At 43.9% G+C, this 15515-nt stretch overlaps 1 protein-coding gene across 4 annotated transcripts in view; it reads right to left on the reverse strand.

The window, feature by feature from the left end:
• The window catches only part of SETBP1 (SET binding protein 1), a 383210-nt gene that overhangs the window by 99020 nt on the left and 268675 nt on the right, over window positions 1–15515 (reverse strand). For all 4 annotated transcript variants that reach the window (XM_050767821.1, XM_050767820.1, XM_050767823.1 and 1 more), the window contains exon 4: window positions 11215–14674. In XM_050767821.1, the coding sequence (XP_050623778.1) occupies window positions 11215–14674 (3460 nt within the window). The remainder of the gene's footprint in view (window positions 1–11214; window positions 14675–15515) is intronic.

The raw sequence follows: 15515 nt of genomic DNA on the forward strand, positions 1-15515 counted from the left end.
TCATTGGGACCTCAACTAGAAAAACAGTATTTAGCACTAAAAAGGTGAATTATTTAGTGGTAGATAAACTGACACAGACTTGTAGGACTATGACACATCTACTAAAGGATGACAAGGTGTCCCTTACATATTTAGAGCTGCCCAGGCTGGTTTCAAACTCCTATTGCCCAGGTTGGTTTCGAACTCCTGGGCCCAGGCAATTTGCCTGCTTTCATCTCCCAAAGTGCTGGGATTACCGGTGTGAGCCACTTTGCCCAGGACTATGTTTTACAAATATTAGGCACCCAATAATTTTAAAACTGTGATTGGAATAAAGTAAAAATATAACAGCCCAAAGAAGCATATCCTATAAGAGAAACCTTTTTTGCCTATTGAGTCTTACTTGCAATATAAGACATGACAGACAGGCTTCAGATAGGCTTTGCACTACAGTTTCTCCAGCCTACATCCCATTTCCTTGTGGACATTCAAACTGAGATGAGGCATCCACTCTAACAACTTCCCAAACTTCTGAGGTGTAGCCCAAACTCATGGATCTCTCTCTCTCTCTCTTTTTTTTTTCCCGGGGATCTCTTAATGACTTGATCCATTCCAGTTTTACTTTTAGTGTATATCACTCTTTGTTTTTTCTTTTTTCTTTTTTTTTTTTTTTTTTTTTTTTTTGAGATGGGGTCTTGCTCTGTTACCCAGGCTGGAGTGCAGTGTCATGCAGTGGCACAATTGTGGTTTCCTGCAGCCTTGAACTCCTGGGCTTAAGCAGTCCTCCCACCTCAGCCTCCCAAGTAGCTGGGACTACAGGCATGCACCACCATACCTGGATAATTTTTGTATTTTTTTTTTTTTTTTTTGTAGAGACGGAGGTCTCCCTGTGTTGCCCAGGCTGGTTTCAAACTCCTGGGCCCAGGCAATTCACCTGCTTTGGTCTCCCAAAGTGCTGGGGTTACAGGTGTGAGCCACTATGCCCAGTCAGCATATAGCATTTTTAAAGTGTAAGTTTTTGTATGTTTACTAGAAGGTGGGTAAAGATCCTTAAATTTTAATTTTAAAAAACAAAGATTTAAATGTTAGTTTTAGTGCTTTGTAATTTAGCAAATAAGAATATTCTTGTGCACCATTTGTGTCTTCCTTGTGATTTTCAGGAGATTCATGCTCCATTCAAGTTCTCTTTCCCCAAGTGAGCTAAAGGCTTTGCAGACAGAATTGGCATCAGACCCTGGGCTTGGCTAACCCCGGTTCCAAAGAACTCCCTTTGTATGTAAAAAAAATCCTATTTTCAGCAAAGACTAAATTGCCTATTAGTTAGTGTCTTATTCTGGGCTCCTCTATTTAACCCACTGGCAAGGGTTCTTTAGGGATAACTTGGAAGGTAAGTCATACTACTGGCCTGATCAAATACTTAAGAAATACAGTGGGAAAAATGGCAGTGGGGGTTGGGGGGATGCTGGGAAAATTCCAGGAGACTTGCGATCTAGCACTTTTTCTAAACAAAAAATGGCTTGATCACTTTGGGTTTTGATTTCCTTGTCTGTCAAGTGGAAAAGTAACACCTATTTGCAGACCCCACTGGATTTTGAAGATCAAATGAAAGTAAGGAAGTGCGCTTTGAAAAGCATAACACCCTGTTCAGATGTATGGGATGACTGTGATGTAGCCTCAGGGAAAGCTTTTTATCTCTGGGTCCTCAGATCCTCCATCAACAAGGTGAGCCCCATCTTCTTATTGACTCACTGCCCATCTTTCTCCCCAGTCCCCACACTGAAGAGCATGGAAACAATAGCAGAAGCAGCTCTTGGGACTTGCCTGCTCTACTCTGTTGACCTCGCTTAATGCCTCCTTCTTCTTATCCAGCTTGTTCTGAATCTCTCTGTAACAGGACAAATACCAATATCAACTTGCTTTTACAACATGCAGCTTATTTCACTGATACTTAGTTTTCAGGTTTTTTTTTTTTGTAGAATGGGTTTTTATTTCTAGTCATTAAGTGCATAACTCCCATTATTCTTGCTAATTGCTTTGTGTGTATATCTATATCCATCTCTTATCTCCTGATGGCTGTATAAGGTCTTTGAGGACAGGCATGTTTCTTGGTACTTCATCATTCCACTCAGTACCTAGCACCAAGCTCAAAGCATTTGACACTCAGCACCCCTGAACATCATTGTGTCTTCCCTTCCTCTGGGAGGCAGTTCAACCCCTCTTCATGGCAGTTGTGCCTCTTAAAAATCCATCCCCACTCAACTGCTAACTTCCATCTAGCCAAATGACTTCCTGTACCCCCTCAAATATCTTCACTCATGCTGCTGTAGCACTCACAGTGAACCTACTCTCCGAGCTTCTGCCACAGGACCTTGTCTTTCACTGAACACTGTTATCCTTCCTGATCCTGGGTCCCCACAGCTCCCATTGTTGGCCAGTGAGTTAGCATGGATTAAACTTGGTCTGCATTTATTCTCTGGTTGTTTTACGAATGCTAACTTAGTTTCTGTCTTGCTTTTTCTTTCCTTCTGGTCTCCCTAATTGTCTCTGGCACTATGCTATATGTTGGGTGACCAAAGACCTCTCAATCATTTTTAAGAGTGCAAGCTTTTTATGTACCAGCATATATATTTTATTCCACAAACTAGTAAAAAGCTCTGTAAGACTGACAGTTAGGCTTTCATCTATAATCCTTTGTACATGGCAAGAGTTCAGTAACAGAACCATTTATTAGAACTTGTGATAACTTGTTCATTCTTCCATACATTCACAGATGCACAGCAAACACCCAAGGTACCACAGAAAGGAATTTTCAAATAGTCATCATATGATCAAAAGTTATATGCCTGTGTGTCTGTGAGGCAGGGAAAGGGAAGCTGACCTGAAATCTCTTACCTCTTTTCAAATATTATAACCTTTACCTTTTCTACACATGGCCTTTTTGGCCTTATACTATGACATGTGGAATGACATAGTATAAGGGAATCTGGCATTGCATTTCTGCTCCCAGAATTGGAGAAACTTAGACTTAAGGCCTATTGAGAATGGGAGTATCACTTCTCATCAAGCGCTGACTTCACAAACATAGTCTTCTTGGAAGCTGGGGCACTGCTAGAAACACAGCAACGTTTTCATTATCTGCACCTGCAGCCTCCATTCTCTCATCATCCACTTATTCATTAACTCCTTGCCATTCGGCCTAGGCACACAGTCTATGAGGCTCCAAACAGATGAGATATCAAATACATAATGTTTAACATTTCTGTTGTCTTCAGGGTCACCAATATGTTCATGCATATTTTCATTTGTTTCCATTCTCCATAAACTCTGCATCTTCTGGCTTGCTGATCACTTCTTTCTTCTTAAATTTAGTCTCCGACATTTCTGGCATTCCTTCTCTGCAACCTTCCTGGTCCCCACTTCCTCTGTGTCTCTGTTTAAGGTGGGTTGCCAGGTCATCTCTTCCACCCTCCTTCCTTCATTCCCTCTGACTCTCTCCTTGCTGAATCTCTAGGTCTAGCTCTGCACAGCGCTGGCAACTGCTGCCTAAACCCCTCATCAGTCTGGACACCAGCCAGGTTTCTGCTCTGTTCATGTGCTCCCACCCTCTCAGTGCCTGGAGGCCACACATTGGATTCACCTTTGACTTTAGCTAGAGAGGGAAAGAGATGAAATTAAGGATGGCTCCTTTTAAATATAATTTTTGCTTGAGCATCTGTGTAGATAGTGATTCCTTTATGTAGTTATAATCTGGGGGTGGAGGGTGGAGGAGGAAGGGCAGGTGGGTACAACCTAAACAAGTAAGTGAATAATTGCAACACAGCATGAAGAGTACAGAGATGAGGTAAGTTTGCCCAATTGAGGTTAGGGAGAGGGAGTGGTCAGGAAAGAAAGATAAAGTATAATCTGGTCATTTTATGACTTTCGCTTGTTTAAAAAGTAGTTTCTGGCCAGGCACGGTGGCTCACAGCTATAATCCCAGTGCTTTGGGAGGTGGAGGAGGGAGGATCACTTGAGCCCAGGAGTTCAAGACCAGTCTGGGGAACAGAGTGAGACCCTGTCTCTACAAAATTAAAAATTAAAACAAAAATTAACCAGGTATGGTGGCATACACCTGTAGTCCTTGCTACTTGGGGTCCTGAGGTGGGAGGATTGCTTGAGCCCAGAAGTTGGAGGTTTTAGTAAGCTAGGATCCTGGGTGACAGAGATTCTGCCTCTAAAAACAAAATGAAATACAATAAAATAAAAAGTGGCTTGCCACTGCTTGCTTGATCAAGCATAAGCCTCAGAGTATGGGAAAAAGACCCTCTAGCCCCTGACTACAACGTTCTTCCCTCACTTTATCTGCCAATGTTCCCCAACGACAGATCCAAACCCCAGTAAAATGGGACTATAGGCTGGTCATGCTGGTTCATGCCTGTAAACCCAGCACTTTGGGAGGCCGAGGAGGGTGGATCACTTGAGGTCACGAGTTCAAGACCAGCCTGGCCAACATGGTGAGACCCTGTCTCTACTGAAAATACAAAAATTAGCTGGGCGTGCACTTGTAGTCCCAGTTTCTTGGGAGGCTGAGGCAAGAGAATCACTTGAACCCGGGAGGTGAAGGTTGCAGTGAGGTGAGATCGCACCATGGCATTCTAGCCAGGGTGATGGAGTGAGACTCTGTCTCAAAAAAACAAAAAACAAAAAACAAAAAAAACCAGAAACAAAAAAACCGCACTATACAGGTTTTCCCAAATATTTCTTGGTGTTTCCATCTACATACCTTTGTTTGCATGGCTCCTGTTCTAGGTCACACTTCCTACCCCATGTCCCATCACCAACCTTACCATCTCCACTCTCCGAAAGTGTCTTGCATCATTCAAGACCCATCTTACATGGTGACTGCTATGAAGAGTATTTCCAGGTCCCACCTCTCCTCCCCCACTGAGAACACAGAGGTGGCTCACAAGTCAGTTGGACAGCCCTTGCTCTTTCTCTATGGCTAAATGATGGCTCTTGCAGTCGGCTTTTAACATGAGGAGGTGCTGCTGGTTTCTTCCCCTAAATTATAGTGGTCCTCCTGGATTGTAGCCTCTTTGAAGGCAAAAGCATTGAGTTACTCATCTTTGATTTCTTCCTGGGACTGCAATAAGCCTTATACATTAAAAAATGTTGTCTTGTCCTCATCGCTTCCCCTTGAATTCAGTCAACTTGGATTAAGTGCTATACTGGCTCAAGCCTAGGCCGCAATTTTAAAAGTATTCATCACTTGTTGTTTTATAGAGTGAAGAGATGGTTTTCTGGAGTTTCCTTCCAAAGGTGCCTTGCTTATCTCTGCCCAGTGACAGCCTTTTGAAGGCATGCTTCCTGATTTCTCCAGCCAAGAAGGATCCATATTATAGCAAAGCCAAGTCTGTCAAAACTGTAACTTCTCTGCACCCACACCTGAATCTGCATAATTTCCCAATCCCACAGAGGTATAAATAAAAACTTTCACCAGGACAGGATAACATTTGCCAACTGTGGGAAGATAAATGGCTTGGAGACTTCAAGCTCCAAAGGCAGAATTGCTCCATTTCTGATTTCAATGTAGCAAAGGAGATGCTGTGAGTCTGTTATTTTTTTTGTTTCATTGCTACAAAGTTACGGGTTATATCATTTAATTTGATTAATTCTTGGTTTCCAAAAGGAAACCTTAGGAGGAACCTTGGGAGGCTCAATAAAATAAGTATGTGCAATTGTTAAGACAAGAGAGGAAAAAAAAATGACTTCCATCAGAGCCCACAAAGATCGTTTCCAGTCCCAAACATGGGTCCCCAGAGATAGCCTGGAAACCAAATTATTGTCAAAGAGATGCTTACCTTTTACAACAGCTCACAGCAAAAGAAAATATACAGCTTAACATCTCTCCCATGACTCACCTTTCTGTTTTTTTCTTGTATTCGCTCTCTCTCTCTCCCTTCCCGTGCCTCTCTCCTTGATGTGAAGCTTCCCAGTCTGAGCTCTTCACCCAATGAAATATGTATCATTAGATGAGTCACTTGACCTTCTTAAGCCTCAGTGTGCTCATCAGCAAAATGAGGTGTTTGTACTACATTATTAAGATTCATTTAATGCTGAGTCTAAATACAAATCCAAGTGTGCTCTGTCTGTTCCCATAAAAATGTTCGTATTTGTGTTCTCACCTATTTGTGTCTCAGATGGTGACTATGGTTTCAGCCTGTACAAGGAACAAGCTAATTTGTTGGTGGGACTCAAGTACTAGGGGTTCCACCTTTTGCAAAGGAGAAATCCAATGGCTAAGTGAAGTGGCTGGAGCTAAAGATGAATGGGGGTAAGTCTCACAGATTAATATACAACCACTGGTACCTGTTTTCAAACTTGATTGAACAACTAATTATTTGGTCAACATGGTCAATAACTTGGATATTTACTTTGTAGCTTCTGCCTGTACATGTGTGTGGGGGAGCTGTGTACATATGAAATTCCATTGTATAAATTTGAGTCTTTTAGAATCCTAGACTATCAGGTCTGGTCAGAACCTTTATGGTCATAATCCCATTCTGGAAAACTGAAAGTCAAAAAACAGAAGAGGTACTTCAGTTGGTTAGTATGAGAGATAAGACTTGGACAGGTCTTCCTAACCCTACTTGAACTGCACAGCAGCCATTAGTTAACTAATCTTTCATTTCCTCCCACAAGAGGACTCAAAATTGGACTTGGATTAAGGTTAAAAAGACTATATTTCATCTGCTTCCCAGATTTTACTCTCTTTATTCCTGGTCTTAATTTTCTCCTCACATTAGTCCTCTTCTTCCTTTTATTCCATTTTAAGGAAATGATACTCAAACGCTTCTTTTGTATAGTTTTCATGACGTTTCATCCATGTGGCTAATTCCATCAACTGGATAACTGCTTGGAGGAGGTTTTTGTATTATTTTTGGCTTGGGCATCCATATCCTGCCAGTGAGTGACAGCAGAGACTGCCTCCTCAAATTTCCACAGTGCTGATAAGAGGAGTTGGCAAAGGGCAAGAAGGAAGCTATAAGGAGAGATGGAGGGGGCCAGGTGCCAGGGAATCCAGCTACATACATGGCAGGATTTGCATATATGAGATGTGCACTCAGAATCAGTTCTCAGCATCCACTCATCATGAGGAAAGTACTTTACATTTGGGGACTTGGGATGGCTACCTTCTTAACAATGGCACTAAACTAAGAGGTAACACATGTAGATTCACTCTTCTCATTTTTTTTTTTTTTTAAGTTATCTGATTGGAGCTTGAACAGCAGTTGTCATGAGGTCTCAGTGTCTGGTGTAAGTTTAGGTCAAAGTACGCAAAGATTGTTTCCAAGTGATCTGAATAGAAAATGTCACTCATCACTCTTCCACCACCATGTGAAAACTTGGTTTTGAGGGCACATGGCATCATTCTGACTAAGCATTGTTACCCCGGAGTATGCAATCGCTTTTCCGGCCCTCTGCTGCATGTTAGTGTGCAAGAGATGTCAATGCCTGCCGACAGACAGGCCCAAATAGGAGCTGATAAGGCTTATACCAATTCTGAGATTGCACCTTCTCACTATTTATCCATTTTGTGGTCCCAAGCAAGCATTTTTATAAATGGACATTTAGCAGATGGTATGCATTTAGAAAACAGGCCAAAAGAGCTACTGCATTCTGAAACCGAAAAAGGGAGGCGTAAAATACAGAAAAACGGTCAGGAGTCTGTACTGCATCCTAGGCCCAGGTATGTTAGAAGTGGGCTAACAAGACAATGCAACCATCTGCTGGGCCATGGAGACAAAGAATGAAAGATTTCCCAGCAAGAAAAAGGAAATAGAGTGTGCAACTGCTGCTATTGCTAAATAGGGTCTCTAATCCCTCTCTCCATAATGGTAATGACTTACATTTATATGGTATCTTTCATCAGCTCTGATCTCAGGGAGCACTGAAAGCCTTCTCTTGACTCTGCTCCTAAATCTGGTCCTTAACAGGCTAAAGGATGACATCTATATTTATACTGTATCTATTTTAGAGAAGAATAGCTCATGTGAAATAGGACATTCGGATGCTAAGGAAATGAATCAAGTGTGACGAAGGAAAAGGTGGAGGGAGAGAAGTTGTAGAAAGTGCAGATGCTTATTTCCAATCATGACCCTCAGTATCATCCAGCTGAATAGACACCTCCACTCAGATAAAGTCACTGAAAGCTCTTAATGCATCTAGTAAGCTCAGCTTCATCTCATCTGCCTCCTGTCTTTTCATGGAACTTGGCACTCTTCAGAGTCTATCACATTAAGGTGAATATTCTTCAGGGAGTCTTGACAAACTCTGACATTGGATTCTATGTGATGCTAAAGATATTTTTCTTTCATGCTTTGGAGGCACAGCAATGAAGGAGACATTTGAGATATAGGCAATGAGAGGCTAAGGCTTGGAAGGGAGGGGAATAAGTGGGAATCTGGCCTGTCTCAGTAAGAAGCTCAATGAGATATGCAGGAACATCAGGCATAGCTCATATCGATGTAGCAGCCACCAACAATTATGATTCATTAAAGTTCTGGGAAAAAATAAGCTCATAGAAGACAGAGATAGACACAAAGCAGTGGCAAAAATAACTCAGAGTGCTGGATTTCAGTAAGGACAGAGGTGGAAGCTCTGTCCATGGTGTTTCCAGGCTGATAATATCAATTCAGGAAAGGTAAGGCCGCAAGGATTCCTTCTACATTGGCCGGGAATTGAATAAATGGGTGTCTTCTTCCCTTAACTATTCTTTTCAGTAATGATCACATAATCACTGTGCAGACACCTTAGGGAATGGCATATGATCTGAGGATGAATGGGATTTTGAAGGCAAGAACAGAGGTGACATAGAGGAACACTGGACTGGGCACCAAGAGCTGTGTTCTAAACACAGCTTTCACCAGCTTCGTGGCAGGTAGTCAAGGTTCAATGCAGCAGGCAAATTTCTGGGCTTAAAATCAAAACCAAATGCTTTTTGAACCTTGACAGTTCACTTGATCTCTTTGAGCCTCAGTATCCTGATCTGTAATATAGGAATAAAAATACCTGTCTTATAAGATTGCACAAAGGACATTACACAGAAATTTATGTGAAATGGCTTTAAGAATGGAAGCACACTATACACAAAAGGTCTGGCCCAACCCTGTGAGTTACAGATGGGAAGACAGTACCCCAAAGAAGTGGAACCCCATGCCTAAGGCCACACGGAGAAGTAGTAACAGTTGGGCCTTGTATCCAGTTCTTCAGGTTGAATCTAGCTTTCTTTCGTGACATTGTCATGATACCTATTTCTTCCCATCTCAAGTGGCTGGCTGAAGATCCCATGAGATGGGACAGAGATGGGGAGGAGTTTTAATAAAGTGATGAACATGATATAAATGCAAGCACATGAAAAGCAATATAACTAGAGTAGGGGCACACAGTGACTGGACATGAACCCCAGCTGGGAAACTTGATGAAGTCCACCAGCACTCAGCAATACAGCCTGGCCACAGACAAATCCTGGTAAAATCACTGAGAAAACTAATACGCAACAACGTCCGGCTTTAGCTTCTTGAGATCTTGCTCCTTGGGTCTGTTAAGTCAGGATTTTTGCTTGTAGGTTCTTAACAATTACCCCTCATCATTATTTTCTAGCTAAATAAGGCTCATAAAATTACAAAAATAAGAACATCTTCTGTCCACAGCTAGTGTAGGTCCCATGAATCAGTTTCATCATGCTGAAAGAGATCAGTTTCTCACATGTCATGCAAGGTCAAGGCAGTAAATCCTGCCCAGGTGGGCTTAGCCTGCACTCTGCATAAAACCAAGCACCTTCAACAAAGTCTGATGATGAAAAATGATGACGCCCAGATGAGCACATCCACTTTGGGCAGACACAAAGTGTAGGTCATTTATTACCTTTAGCAAATGCAGGAGATGTGACTGCTAATTGGTCTCTTCATTAACCAAGGAGAACATCTACCACTACAACTCACAAGCTAGTGGCAATCTGGGGTGATCTTTAAGTGGTTTCCACCTCATAATCATATTTCTTCCTGAAATCTGCTGGCCTAAAAAATGTCTCTAATTCTTCATGAATAGACTATTCCTGCCTTCAGGAAATATGGGCTTCCTGGGAAGGGAGAGGACAAGTGAGTGGTACACATCATAAACAGAAGTGAAATGCTACACCAAACCTTAAACATGGATGATTGGTTTTTTTTTTTTTTTTTTTTTTTTTTTTTTTTTTTTTTTTTAAGCTTCTGCAACTCCTAGGTAAGAAGTTTCTACTATTTTCCTAATAACGAATGGCTCTAGTCTTCTATAGGAGTTTTATCATATATGATGTAAGGCCAGGGTCAAAGGGATACTTTTGCAGAAATGTGAGGCCCTAACAGCAGGGAAGGATTTGTGTGGTTGGGGAGGTTAGCAAGGGAATTCTGCCAGCAACTGACAAGGAATACGGTCCTTCTAGTAGCAACCAGCATTTCAGTTTCAATTAGTGAACAAAATCCCTTTCTAGTGGGCATGCAAAGAGACACAGTTATAAGGTCTCCTGGGAGCAGGAGGCACACACCACCTTCTAGCCTCCCTCCTTCCACTGAGTGCACAAAAATGACAAGTATCTGAATGTAGTCAAGTTTTCATTTTAGGGACCTGCCCAGGACAACTTATCAAATGCCCATGGAAAAAAAGGGAAACAATATGGCTCAAAGCTGTGGCTACCTGATCAGTTAGACTTCAGGATTCACTGGTCATCAGCTTCTAATGGCTCTGCAGTGGACTTCTCACATTACATGTGTGACTTCTGGACCTGGCATGCCAGATAAACTAGCTAGTCATTTCCTTCGAGGCTTGGCATTCTTGGATCTTATTGGTATTCCTAATGAGTTTTAGAGGCTGTATCCAAACAGCAAACTGTACTGTTAGATCAGATGAGGACTTAAGAATAGCATCTTTAATAAAAAGCATAAACACAGTGGGCATGACTGCAGCGTAGGCAGTTATTAGGGTTATGGTCTCAAAGTTTCTCAAACAATGGCTCCAGGAGAGAAGGAAGATAGTAAATACCAAGTAAACAACGTACAAAATGTGCAGCAAACTCAAATGTGCAAGGAGACCCATTTTAATTTGATTCCCACCTCTGTGCAAACTAATGAACACAATGTGCCACAGATGTGTCTGAGGTGCAAAGTCCAGCAATTAAATAACTAGACAATCCAAGTCTGAAGAAAAACTTAGCCTTACCTGGAGACATGGAGGAGTCATAAGAACTTCTCTCCTTGCGGTTCATCTTGAAGGCTTGGATGTCCTTTTCCCTGTACGTTCCAAAGCCTTCATAGCTCCTCCTTTTACTCCCACTCACGTCACTGTCCCACTTGTCATTCGAAGGGTTCATTTCACTGAACACGTCCAGGTTCTCCGATCTCGTGCTGCCACCATCCCCGCCACTGCCAGAGTATCTTTTTGTGCAGGAGTCCACAGGCTCACTGCTCAAGTCTCCTTTTTCCTTGGCCTGTGTCCAATGCTGGGCGTCGGAAAGTGACAGTGTAGACAAGGTGTCCACCTCGAAGTTGTTCTTAGAAGCTTTGTGGCCGGCTTCACTGTGCTGGTGCTTCTGTTTCTCCTTATGCTTGTTCTTCTCACTCACCAGCGGGAGCTCTTTGTCTGCGCTACTCAGCCGCTCGCTCAGGATGTGGCTGGAGAAGCCTGTGGCTTTCCCTGCAAAGAGACCACTCAGGTTGTCGTGGGTCCCTAGGATCCGGTCTTCCTTGTGCTTATGCTTGTGTTTGTGTTTCCTCTTATGGAGCCGACCGCTGGACAGACTGGCACTGCCTACCTTGGGAGGATTCAGAGAAGGCTGCATGTCACCAAGGCCCATGCTAACAGGTCCCTGCAGGTGTACTCCATGCTTGGCTTTATGCTTAGCTGCACCGGACATCTTTACGTGGGAGTTTGTGTGGAACTGAGGTGGTGGCACTGTTGGCCTCATGAATGGGGAAGCTGCTCCAAGCGTGTGCGATAGGTACAAAGGAGCTGGGTACTGACCGTAATAACCAAGGTTCATCATAGGCATTGATGTGTAAGGCATTCCATAGGGTGCATAGTAACTTCCACTGGGAATAGGGTAGCTGAACCCTTGTAAAAAAGGCACCTTTGTCATGGTGTCATTGGTTTTTGCAGGCCTACCACGCTTCTTCTTTGACTTCAAGTCTGAAGTCCTACGAAGATAGAGCAACGGGTCATACTGGATATATGGCACCGGGTAATAGTGATCAAAATTAATCCGAAAAATGCTGGGATATGGATTCTCGTGGTAGAAGGTGTAACTCCGGTGGGAGATTCTGAACACTTGGAACTTGGTGATGAGCTCCTCCAGGTCTGCCAGAAACTGGAGGTCATCACGGTTTTGCAGGCTTTTCCGTTTCCTCTTGTGCTTTGGCTTCTTGAGGCTTTCGTGGGCCAGAAAGTTGTCCACAATGAGATGCTTTTGCCGGTGGCCATGCCGGTTCTTTGTGCTGGTGTCGGACGGAATGGCCTCCGGGTTGTCCAGGGAGCAGAAATCAAAAGAGTACCTCCTTCGGGATTCTGAGCTCTTCTCCGCTTGGTCAGAAGTGCTGTTGTTGTCTGTCCCAATGCCGCTGTCGCTGGGGATCGTCTCCTCACTGTGGGACTCACTCACAGGGGACAGCGTGATTTCCTTTAGGGAGCCAATCTCGCACAGGTGTGAAGGGGAGTTGGCCATCAGTCTGGGTGGAGACAGCTTCCAGGTTCCACTGTGTATTCCCTTTTGGGTTTTGGTTGGAAGAGCACTGATGGGCTGGAGATTTGGCATAGTTTTCAACTCTGAAAAATTGGTTTCAGTGCTGGCAGGGCTCAGGTTGCCATTGGACCCACCTAACTGTGTTGAAAGTGGGTGCATAGCTGCTGGTGAAGACGCCACAAGTGACTGAAAGTTGGAAGGCACGGCTGGAACATCCGGCTGGCTAGAAACAGGCCTGGGGTGCTTGATGGCTGTTTTGGGTTCTTCGGATGGGGGTGGCAGCTCTGCTCTTGGCTTCCTGCCCCGCTTCTTGCCAATGTAGATGGTTCCCCTCTTGCTGACATTAATCTGCTTGCCCAGTTTGCTTTCAATGGCTGCTGCCCCAGGGCTGGTCTCTGGGGGAGCTTTTGCCTTCAGAGCAACGCTGCTGGAACAGGACAAGATCTGGTTCAAGATGTTTTTCCTCTTGAGTGTCTTCATCTTATTGATAGTTTTGATGGTCTTCTTATCCAACACGCCGAGCTTTCCAACTTTCTTGTGAAATTTCATCTCGCTCATGGGTTTGTCCTCTCCCGGCACTAGCTGGGCCAACTTCGCTAAATTGCGTCGTCGCTTTCTTTTCTTAGTGCCAGGAAACTCTCGGCTGATGGGACTGACGGGGCTGGTGGAAGTTCCCTCATGAATCGTCTCGACTGTGAGCAAAGGCTGCTTCTTTGGTCGTCCCCGCTTCTTTTTGACTGGAGTGATCACAGTAAGACTGTCTGTGTTGGTGTAGAGAGGGCTGGATGGGGTGATGGGATACGCAGATGGGGGCTCCAGCATCAGTTTATCAGAGGTGGCCATAACTGCCTCTCGAAGCATGGTGCTGGGTTTTGGTTTGCTGCAAGTCCACCTTCGTTTTGCAGCAAATTTTGGATGTTGGATTTCCGGCAGCTTTCTGGATGGAGAGTGATCTGTGCACGTTGGAGGTGTCATGACCATGGGTGGCTTCCGCGGCTTAGACACACCTCCTGGGATAAGTTTCTCAGCATTTCCACCAGTTTCAAGGCCAACTGAGGGGGACTCATTCTCTATCATTTTACCCAACTTAGGGACACGGGGATCCTTCTTACTCCCCTCAGAGTTGGAAAGTATCCTGTTAACTACTTCACTGCTCATAGTGATTCCAGAAGCCAGGGGTTTCTCTGGCATGATCTTTTCCACCACCGCTTTAATGGACTGTCTCTTTTTCCTCTTATGGTTGGTTGGATCCAGAGAGGGTGCCTTGATGGGGATAGTAATCCGGACATGACTTGAGTCATTTTCAGGATTACTGGCAGAACTCACGTTCTGCCTGGCTGGTGATGCCTCCTGGACACTATCTGTGGAATAACTTTCCCTTTTCCCTTCTGTATTGTCAAATGCTTTCTGGGCATTCTTGACCCAATCCAGGTCTGGGTTTGGTATGGTCTGACTTATCACATCCTTCTTACTGGACTTTTTCTTGCTGCCCACAGTAGGTGGTTCTGGGGGCTCCTTTGTACCTCCTCCATCTTGATCCACCAAGGGCTGAAGCCCGCTGCACTCAGCAGAGCTGCTGGGTGGGGCTGGTGAGCTGTGGCTGTTTGGGGATGGTGCCACACCTCCCAAAAGCAGATCTTTGTTATTGTTAGACAACTGACTCCACGTGTTCCCTGCACTGCCTTTCTTACCCTGGGCCTTTGCAAAGGAAGCCACGGGCTCAAGAGCTGGGATCTTGCTGGTGCTTGCAGTTTCTCTGCCAGACTCTGGACTGATGAAGCAATTCTGAGTGACAGGTCCGCTGTCAGAGTTGGTGGACCAGTCCATGTGGTTCTGGCTGCTGCTTTTTTGCTGGTGCTTTGGTTTTAAGGTGTCACCGGTGAAGTCCTGTGGGAGGCCTGTGTCATAATGGAGAGTTGAATGTTTCTGGGGCCTCTCGTAAGCCTAAGGGTGGGCGGAGTGGAGAAGGAGAGAGAGAGAGAGAGAAACAAAGATGAGCATGTTGAAGCTACTTAAGATTTGACATCAAAAGTCTCAATGATCTGAAAGTTGGAAATGAATACCTAAATGAACAGCCACCTTTAATTTTAGAATGTTTTACAGAGGTTTTCTCAATTGCAGCAGTAAAGATGTATTGCACTGGTTTTGAACATCAGTAAGCATGCTTTAATTGCAGTCTTTTCTCCCTAAATAACAGGAATCTTGACCTACCTTGGTTTAATGCAATCTTTAGAGACAGGAGGAAGGGGACATAAAGGTCACTTAGCCCAGTGACTTTTTACATTTTTACATGCTATTTTACAAATGAAGAAGCTGAGACCTGAACAATGGGGAGTCCTGCCAAAGATGGCAAATCCCAGGAGAGAATCTGAAATTCCTGACTCCCAGAGTTCTTTCACCTAACTCGAGCAGCCTCTTATTTCTGTCCCTGCTTCTCTTCAAATGAATGTCTTTCCTCACTTCTTCCTGTTCCAGCTCATTTCAGTTTGTACCTTGTCTTAAAGCTCAACATCTCTGTACAAGTAGCTCATAAAGAACCACTGTAACCAGTAAAAACAGCCCAGGTTGAGGAATTAAGGGGGCATGGAGAATAAATGGAAGAAGAAAAGAAACACACAAGAATTGTCCTAAGCCTTCAAATCCTTGTGGGCTCTAGGAGTGTTGCTGTGTTTGGGGCTTAGCATGCAAAGAAATCCTTAAACTTTATATTATGCACTTATTGCTTTCTTGAGGAAACTTTTGGACAGTCTCAAAAGGAACCTTGAGTCCGCTAGACAAATGTGTC

The sequence above is a fragment of the Macaca thibetana genome, chromosome 18, assembly GCF_024542745.1.
Source record: "Macaca thibetana thibetana isolate TM-01 chromosome 18, ASM2454274v1, whole genome shotgun sequence".
NCBI lineage: Eukaryota > Metazoa > Chordata > Mammalia > Primates > Cercopithecidae > Macaca > Macaca thibetana.